Source organism: Solea solea, chromosome 19, assembly GCF_958295425.1.
Source record: "Solea solea chromosome 19, fSolSol10.1, whole genome shotgun sequence".
Lineage (NCBI taxonomy): Eukaryota > Metazoa > Chordata > Actinopteri > Pleuronectiformes > Soleidae > Solea > Solea solea.
The window spans coordinates 21,256,954-21,266,949 of record NC_081152.1 but is presented as its reverse complement, the minus strand read 5'-3'; the positions used below and the strand labels follow the sequence as shown (position 1 = coordinate 21,266,949).

General features: G+C 46.5%; 1 protein-coding gene across 1 annotated transcript; it reads left to right on the top strand.

The window, feature by feature from the left end:
* Window positions 1-3,167: 3,167 nt before the first annotated feature.
* LOC131446677 (uncharacterized) lies at window positions 3,168-8,118 on the top strand. The gene is made up of 2 exons (XM_058618065.1): window positions 3,168-5,073; window positions 5,203-8,118. The coding sequence occupies exons 1-2, from the start codon at window positions 3,835-3,837 to the stop codon at window positions 8,116-8,118; spliced, it is 4,155 nt and encodes a 1,384-aa protein (XP_058474048.1). The 5' UTR covers window positions 3,168-3,834.
* Window positions 8,119-9,996: the final 1,878 nt, after the last annotated feature.

The window sequence follows — 9,996 nt, the reverse complement described above, 5'->3', positions numbered from 1 at the left end:
AATCTAACACAGAACTCCTCCGCCGTTGAAGAGTTAATCACGCGGCACCTACGCATAAAAGCGCACGGCTCATCCAAAGATGACGGCAACTTTAGAGAAAACAGGACAGGAAAATGCTCCGAAATTGGCATTCCAAAAAAGTCCTCAATGCAGACCTTTAAGGACGAGATCGAGTGTATGTCCCTTTTCGTGTGTCGGTCCAGTTACCCACTGCATTAGATTAAAAGATTCCAAAACAGATAAAAAGTCCTTGACCAACGGTTTAGAGTCACAGCATACGTGGATGTTAAAATCACCGACGATAAGCAGACGGTCGGACAAAGTCGGAGAAGTCCGTAATAAAATCCTTGTTAAATTTAGGCGGTCGATAGATGAGTGCGCAAAAGACGGGCACATTTCTCTGAATCTCAAACAACCGCAGTTCAAAACTGGAGAATGTATTTGATGGATACTGGTGGGATTTCAGACTGGAACTAAACACAGAGGCTAAACCACCGCCTTTGCCAGAAGTGCGAGGGGAGCTAAGAAATGCACAGTTTGGAGGAAGGAGTTCAGAGAATGCCGAACAAGTCTCAGTTCAAAGCATGAGGTCCAAATGCCGGGACTGAAAGAAGTCGTTTAGTACAAAAGTCTTGTTGGCCAACGACCTGACGTTTAACAGCACTATCCGGAGAATATCCTCGTTGATCAGAGCACGGGCACAAGCTAGCAAGCGGAGATTTACCTGGTTTACACCCCGGTGGTCTGCTCGGCGTCTCGGGGAGAAAAGCCGCTCCAAAGGTGCTGGCAACAGATGAGCCACGGTTTGAGCGCCAGTGACGGGTATAGGAACCAGCCAACCAAACGCAGAGGATCCATAGCGGGGCGAAAGGCCATTTTTCCTTGAACGCAGGTAAGTCCTGACTTTGACCAACACACCTCCTCGTTTTCCCCTTCTGCGCGCGCCTCCCCCGGGGCACAGCAAGAGGAGTGGTGCGAAGGTGAGCTGGTATGGAAGCGAGCAGGGTCGGAGGTGGTGGATATGAAGACTGGTGAATGATACAGTGCTTCAGGAAGGCTGCATGTGAATGTTTAACAAACACTGACGATCACACACAAGCGTCCCATTGATTCTTGAGCTAAGTGTGGTCACTTTGTGTCACGGAGGTTAATCTGAATGTAGGATTTCAGAAGCTGAAAGTGATGGAGTGATGGAGGCAGCCGTGGATCAACAACTCCTGTGTGTGTGATGTTAAAATCCCTGGTTTTCTCTGTGGACTTTGGTGTGGGAGAGTGAGTGGTTTACAAACTTCACTTTCCTGTTGTCTCACAGTGAAATAGAGACGTGAACATGTTCTCAAGACATCGCAGACTTAAACTGACTTCTTACTTCTTTGTATCACAGTCTCCAGTTTCCCTTCCTGGTTTATTCACATAGTGTTGTGGATTTTCACAGTTTAAGCTGCCATCTTCGTCATCTTCATCATCATCACCAGCTCTTGCTCGTGTGAGCGTGTCCCAGAGTCAGGCTGTTATATATTTCAGGATGAAAGTCCTGCAGTTGACCCCGTGACCCTGGAGGTTCTGCTGCCTCAGAGATATCGGCCCTGAAATTAACAACTTGCTCCTCTGCTCCACCCTTCCTCCCCCTCCTCATCATCATCTCTCATCCTTCTCTTTTATCATTCCATCCTCTCTCTCTCCACCCATCATTCTCTCTTCTTCGTCTTCTTCCTCTGGCTCGTCTTTGTCTCTTCTGTCCTTCTAAATATCGTTCTCTGCATTTTACATATTTAAACTCTCAATGTTGTTTGTTTTGTCTCTTTACTAGAATCTATAAATCAATCACATCTTGTTCAAAACTAATGTTTAAATACCTGTCACCGTTTTCCTGCAGATGTTATTAAAACACTTGAATTTGTCACGGGGTCACCTGCTTAGGGACTGTTTTTTGTTTATTTTTCCTGTGTTGATCTGCCTTCACTAACTCTCTTGTCATTGCAGATCTTGCCCTGCAATCACCTCATTCCACTCACCTGAGTCTCCCCGCCCACTTCCACACCTGGCCCTCATTATCCTCATCAGCCTCCCATTCAGTCTCCCTTACAAATTCAACCCATTCTCAGCTGACCCTCCGTCAGATCGTCATGCCACATGTCCTGCTCTCGTCCTGCCCTCGTCCTGCCCTGGTCCTGCCCTGGTCCTGCCCTGGTCCTGCCCTCGTCCTGCTCTCGTCCTGCCCTCGTCCTGCCAGTTTTGCTCTGCCTAAGACTTTTGCCTGCTACTTATGCCAGAGGTTTTTCTGGACCTCCCTCCCTCAGTTAGTTTACCCCTTTGTTTGCTGCTTAGGTTTTTTACTTTAAATAAAAACCTTGTTTTTTGGACACTTTGAATCGTGCTCTTGGGTCCAGTGTTTTCTCAGACATTACAGAATTAGCTACTGTTTATTTTTTTATAACTCTTTAAAGCTGCAGTACGCAGGATTACAGAGAAAACAGTGGTTTGAGTTGAGCTAAGATTATTTAAATATTCACATTTCAATAGAATAGATAGAATTTATTGAGCTCAAAAACTAGTAAATTTTGCCCGCTAGCATGTGTTTTTGTGTTGGATAGTTAGTTAGGTAGATAACAGTAAGCTAGCTGACTAAAATTAACTATTACTTACTTTAGCTAACTTCAAGATAACTTTTAGTTTTTGTGTTAGCTAACTAGCAGATAGAGAAGAGATTTATATATTCTGTTAATACAAAAACCAATGAAAAAACAAGGAATTTCTGGTGTTAGCTTGCTTATTTGTTAGTTAGCCAGCTAACTAGATAACTTTTTAGTTTTGTTGTGTTAACTAGTTCTTTTTGTCTTTTTATACATATATACGTGTATATATATGTGTATTGTAGAACTTTCTAGCAGGCAAAGCTATTTGTCTTTCATTCTATTTGTCTGTTCATTGTTGTAACTGGCATCAAAGCACCGTTGCCTTTAAAGTGCCTTTAAGGTGCATCGTCAAAGCCATGTTTTGTTATATATTGCCTTCGTATGCGCCTTTGTAAAGCTATCTATCATTAGAACTTGTATGACTTGTCGGTTTTACAAGCTAACTAACTGACTGTCTAACTGACTGTCTAACTGACTGTCTAACTGATGGCTAACTGACTGTCTAACTGACTGTCTAACTGATGGCTAACTGACTGTCTAACTGACTGTCTAACTGACTGTCTAACTGACCGTCTAACTGACCGTCTAACTGACTGTCTAACTGATGTCTAACTGACCGTCTAACTGACTTCAAACTAACTTCAACTTAACTTAACTGTTGCTTAACTGTGTATGTGGAATAAACCTTCAGAAAGACAGTCGAGTTGTGCCCGCCGTACTTGTTCTGGTTACCCTTTCCAGAAGGGAGCATTGGGCTGGAAAGACCAGCCAGCAGAAATCTGGACAGTTGTAAAACCATTGTCGGCGCCGTATCAGTGGAGGTACGGACTGCCGAGCGGAGGACGACGATCGTGAGGTACCAGGACGCTGGTGAAGTGGATCAGTCGTGAATCACTCAACGGAAAAGCCGGAGCAAAGAGCTATCGGGGCCGTTGAAGGATTAAAGGAAGTGCCGCAGCTGAGGGAAAGGCTGTGAAGATTGCACAAGGAATACAAATGCAAAGCTCTTCTGGGCAGAGAGCCTCACAGACTGTGACATTGTAACGTCGACAGCTTGGGGCGTGGACATTCGTGTGCCATTAGTGGACGTGTCGTTTGCAAAGAACTGAATCCTTTGAACGAGTCATTGGCAACGAACCAGAGAGTCGACTCCAATCAATTCCAATTCCGGAGTGAGTCAGGAGTTCAAAGAAGAAAAATGGCAGATGACAAGCCAGATCTGGAAAGCCTACAGCGGAGGCGATCAAATGCACAGCGGAGCCTAACGACGCGTATAAACCGCCTTAATTTCAAAGCTGGTCGTCTAGGCACAGGAAAATTGTCGCAAGAGTTGGCAGGGTTGGAAAACGACTATGATATCTTCGTCGACGCCTGCTGTGAATATATCGAAGACCTGGAACAGATAGACTCAACGGACGACAACTGTGAGTTAAGAGACACTCTGACAAAGAGGGACGCCATTGGGCAAAGGTACCATGAGACAATGGAAATGTTGTGGTTTAAAGATGCTGAGCCAGTAATAAGCACCCTCGTGGCACGGTTCAATTCAGCTTTCGACCAGGCCGAGGAACTCGGCAGGAAAAGTGCACTACAGTGGTGTCAGCAAGAGGCCAGAAGGCAGGGACTGGATCAAGAACTCCACGAACTCAGAGACGCTGTGTATGTTTGGAAAGACTATCGGCCATACGGTGAAGAAAAGTGGAGACTCCTTTTAACATTGGAAATTAAAAAGAAGGTACTGATGGAGGAGTGGGCACGCCGCCGGGATAACAAGCGGGGAGGTGGGCTTACCCGACCAGTAACTTGTGCTAGTACCACCCCACTTGTTCACACCCACTCAGCTATCAGGCAGGGCACCATAGCTGGCACCAGTCCCCCTCATCAACCTCCTCAACCACTTCAACAACCTAATTATGGACCCACTGTCAGCTTTACTCAGCCTCCAACCCTCACCAGTATACCACGGCCACCAGGGTTTCACACTGCTCCCACCAACACCAGCATGGGACAAAGGGGAACTGTGCCCACCAGCAACTTTGGTACAGTCACAGGGGGAGAAGACAGCTCTCAGTGGGCCCAACCCATAGCAAAGATCACACCGATAAGCTTGCCTAAGATTTCCGAGAGCAGGAAGGCTGATTGGAAGAGTATCCAGGCGCAAGCGGGTCCCACAGAGTCCTTTAAAGAAGAGCAGAAGAAACTGAAGAGTCAAGTGACAGAGTTACAGAAAGTAACGAAAGTCAATGTCAAGAAGGTAGAGGAGGAGAGTAAACTGAGGGCCGAGATGTCTGAGCTCAGCAGGGAGCTGAGCTCTGAAAAGACCCAAACCGATGAGCTGCAGGAGACCTTGGCGCAAAGTCAGGAGAATCTCACTGAGCTTCAGTCTGACTTCTACCAGAAAGAGTCAGAAGAAGAAGAGTCTACTCTGCATCAAGATCTCAAGGCACCAGAAGAGATCCAAGCTGCAGAGCTGCAGGAGACCTTGGTGCAAAGCCAGGAGAATCTCACTGAGCTTCAGTCTGACTTCTACCAGAAAGAGTCAGAAGAGTCTACTCTGCATCAAGACCTCAAGGCACCAGAAGAAAGACTGAGCTTAGCACAGGAGGACTTGGCTACCAACACCAGCCAACTCCTGCTAACCACACCACTGCTAACTCCAACCCAGACAGGTTTGGAGGCTCAGACAAAAGAACTGAAGAGAAGCCACAGCTCATTGGAGTCAGAGCTCACTAAACAAGAGCAGTTGAAGCACCTGAAGCACCTGGTGATACTGTCTTTAGAGAGCAGACTTTCTGAGAAAATGCTAACCCAGTGGCTTGCACATGTGAGCAGCCCCAAAAACTATGCCTTCCCGGGTAACCATTTTGAGAAGCTCTTATTGTTCCTGGCGCCTTTCCTGAAAGGCCAAAGGTCATTACTCACAGGAGTAGAGCTTTTGAAGTTCAGCAAGCCAATCCCCATTTACACTTCCGAGAGACCCAGCTACCATGAGAAGCCGGTCGACTGGAGGAGGATCCTAGAGGGAGTGGAGAAGATCCTGAAAGCAAGGGGCTTCTACCTCAAGCCCTGGGTCCGGTCTGGTCAAAGTGGGAGGAAGGACGAGGCAAAGCCTGACCAAATGACTCTCCTTACTAAAGGAGAGGTGGATGTAAAAGCACCAAACCCATTAACTTGTCGCGTCCTACTGAGCCAGATCACTGGATTGTATGACCCGATCGATCTAACGACACCTGTGAAGCAAAAAGGTGCGATTCCTGTGAGGAAGGCCTCCCAGGAGGCTGGCAAGTTCACTAAGGACACTTGGGAGGAGTCCCTCTCTGATGAACTCCGAGGGAAAGCAATCGAGCTGTTCAAGGAGTACACTCGCTTGGGGAGCATCAAGTTCCACAGAAGCCTCACACCCTCCGGCTGGAGGGGCGAGCCCTGGGGAATCACATTCTCTGACGGAAGCTGTGAATCTTACCGCGCCGTACTGTACCAGCGATGGGAAACGTCAGATGGTGTAGTTACCGGGTTGGTGGACTCAAAAGCCAAGTTAACCCCTTTAAACCAGAAAGGTAACGCAGGCAAAGCCAAAATCTGTGGGGCTTTCTTCGCCACACGCCTGAAGGAATACATGCTGAAGCATGGAAGATTGACTGTAGAAAAGTGGTACCACTTCATAGACAGTCAGACTGTGCTGGGAGCCATCCAGCGAGACAGTTACGGATTTCAAACATTCTTTGCAAATAGGGTCGGGGGGATCCAGAAGGCTGGGCCTGTAACTGATTGGCGGTGGATCCCAGGTGAAGTCAATGTCGCTGATCTCGTCACGAGAGGGTGTTCACCCAAGCGACTAGACGAAAACTCTGCATGGCAAAAGGGTCCCGAGTTCCTGTCTAGTCCAGTTAAAGATTGGCCTATGAAATCTCCAGCAAAAGTGGCGGCTGATGCTACAGAGACAGTGAGTAAACTCCAGAAGAAGGACTTTACAGCAGCTCTCACCAGAACCCAAGCGCAGAAGTTGCTAAATTCTGGTAGTGAAGGCCGGAATTTCACAGATAGAGATAGCAGGTCTCTAGCAGGGCTCCAGTCGGCAGGATATGAGACAAAATCGATCCCTGTTGAGACCAAGAAAGATGAGACACTGGGGGGAGCCGCACTCATAGTCCGAGTGGGTCTGAAAAGGTACAACCCTCTAGCTAAGCTCTGTGGAGGGGTCAGTCATGCCCGAAAGGCTGTAAAGAAGTGGGTTGCTCGTATAGGGAGAGCCCCTATTCCAGCAAAGTGGGAGGTAGTACTGACAGTGACCGAACTTGAAACTGCATTCCAAGATCCCCTTACGTCATCCCGCTACGTCATCAGAGACACTGTGATGCGTGGAATAAAGAACAGACTCGTCGTCAACAAGGACGAAGCTTCGGGGCTCCTGCGGTGCTACGGCAGAGTCCAAGCCATCACCTGGGGAAACCCCGGAGTACCCCTGGTCCCATATAATGCCTGGATCAGCACCCTCCTCACACGGGAAGCCCACGGAGCCAACCATGAAGGCATCGCTGGCACACTCCTCAGAGTGAGGTCCAAAGCATGGGTAGTACAGGGGCCAAGAATCGCAAGAAGCATCATTGACTCCTGCGTGCACTGTCGAAAGACCAAGGCAAGGTTATGCAGGCAACAGATGAGCGAGCTCCCTAGTGAACGATCTGAACCAGCCGCACCGTTTGAGCTAACAGCACTGGATCTCTTTGGCCCCTACGTTGTCAGAGACACTGTAAAGCGAAGAACAAAGATGAAAGTCTGGGGAGTAGTATTCAGTTGTATGGCTTCCAGGGCACTGCATGCTGACATTGTGGAAGACCTGTCAACCGATGGCTTCCTAAAGGCGTACCAGCGCTTCACAGCTCTCAGGGGCCACCCAAGGAAACTTTGGTCGGATCAAGGGACCAACTTCGTGGGCGCCAAACCAGCTTTAAAGGAGCTCTACGAATTCCTGAACAACATCGACAAGGATCAAGTCCAGAAGAAAGCAACCGCCGCTGGGACGGACTGGTCGTGGGTGTTTCACCCAGCAGACTCTCCCCATCGAAACGGAGCAGCTGAAGCAGCAGTCCATACGCTCAAGAGAGCGTTGAAAGGGGTGGAAAGTCACCTGACAGCACTGGAGTTCCAGACTCTCCTCTACCTGGCAGGAGTCATCACTCCCAACTCACTTCTGCTTGGCCGTGCTGGGCCTAGCGGGGACTCTCGAGGGTTCGAATACCTGACTTACCCCGTGGCGTGCCTGAGAGCGGTCCAGATCGAGGTCGACAAGTGCTGGAAGCGGTGGAGCCAGCTGGCGGGTGAAAGGCATAGTACGAGATGTGAAGGTGAGGACGTGCCAAAGTTGCCCGGTTTCCAGTGGACTAAGTGGGAAAGGCAAAGAAAAGGAGAACCGTCCCTCCACCATCCTTCACAGAGATGTCAGAAGGCTGGTGGTTCTGTTGCCGTGGAGGAACAGAAATAGATTCCCCACCACATGATGGTGTGTTTCGGAAAAAGGGATCAAGACCCCCCCTCCACCATCCTCCACGAGAGGTGGTGGTGTGTTTCGGAAAGAAGAAGGATCAAGACCCCCCCCTCCACCATCCTCCACGAGAGGCTGGTGGTGTGTTTCGGTAAAGGGCGCCACTGTGTCGTCAACGACAATGTGAAACCTTTATTTGTCTGTTATTCATATCGCGTGTAATACGTTCGTACCCAGCGATGCAGCTTTATGTACCCATTTGAAAGGTAAAAATTGTGTGTGTAATACGTTCATACCCCGCGATGTAGCTTTAAGTACACATTTGAAAGGTAAAAATTGTGTGTGTAATACGTTCATACCCCGCGATGTAGCTTTAAGTACCCATTTGAAAGGTAAAATTTTGTGTAACAAGTTCGTACCCAGCGATGTAGCCATTTCGAAAGGCAAAATTTGTGGTTGTTGTGGCCTACTTGGATTTAGGAATCAGTAGGCCAAGTGGGAGGTGTAGAACTTTCTAGCAGGCAAAGCTATTTGTCTTTCATTCTATTTGTCTGTTCATTGTTGTAACTGGCATCAAAGCACCGTTGCCTTTAAAGTGCCTTTAAGGTGCATCGTCAAAGCCATGTTTTGTTATATATTGCCTTCGTATGCGCCTTTGTAAAGCTATCTATCATTAGAACTTGTATGACTTGTCGGTTTTACAAGCTAACTAACTGACTGTCTAACTGACTGTCTAACTGACTGTCTAACTGATGGCTAACTGACTGTCTAACTGACTGTCTAACTGATGGCTAACTGACTGTCTAACTGACTGTCTAACTGACTGTCTAACTGACTGTCTAACTGACCGTCTAACTGACCGTCTAACTGACTGTCTAACTGATGTCTAACTGACCGTCTAACTGACTTCAAACTAACTTCAACTTAACTTAACTGTTGCTTAACTGTGTATGTGGAATAAACCTTCAGAAAGACAGTCGAGTTGTGCCCGCCGTACTTGTTCTGGTTACCCTTTCCAGAAGGGAGCATTGGGCTGGAAAGACCAGCCAGCAGAAATCTGGACATGTATATATACATATATATATACGTGTGTGTATATATGTATATATATATATATATATATATATATATGTATATATATATATATATATATATATATATATATATATATATGTATATATATATATATATATATATATATATGTGTATTACTATCAGTAACATCAGTCCGAAGGCCAGTCCATTATTCTCTGTAATTGGATGTATCATCTTGATTTATCTACGCGTGTGTGTGTGTGTGTGTGTGTGTGTATACTTTTATTTATATCTTTGCGAGTTCCAAAAAACACACAAACCTGTGGTTCTCACAACTTTAAATGTCTTTTTCAGGGTTAGATTTTTCAAGGTTAAGAGTTAACATTAGTGACTTAGTCATGATGGTTAAGATTAAGGTAAGGTGCTACATCAATGATGTGTCCTCACTAAGATATACAAACAAGTCTGTGTGTGTTATTTATTTTAACATTCAGATCATAATTTATATTTAACATCACGACAAAAGCAAATTTGTGCATAATTGAACGTTTCAGACTCTTTTTTTCTTCCATTTGTCTCTAACAGCGACTACTGTGTTGAATCACTAAAGCAGACGTTTCCATTATAAATGAATCACAGCTTCATTTTATGCATGTATTATTTCAATCACACTTTGGTAAAAAGCTACAAGTCAGACATTTTTATTTAAGCGAGCCAAAAATACCCGCCATGACTCATCTGTGAGTCCCGAGCGTTAAAAGCGTTGCAGTAAAAAGAGAAAAGTTGCGGTGATTGAAGACGCTGTGGGCGTCTGAGTCAACGCTAAATCATTGTTTACTGTGT

Coding starts and splice junctions, on each gene's coding strand:
- LOC131446677 (XM_058618065.1), top strand. CDS start 3,835: ATGGCAGATGACAAGCCAGATCTGGAAAGCCTACAGCGGAGGCGATCA. Junction 5,074..5,202: donor AGTCTACTCTGCATCAAGAT/CTCAAGGCACCA, acceptor CTGCATCAAGAC/CTCAAGGCACCAGAAGAAAG.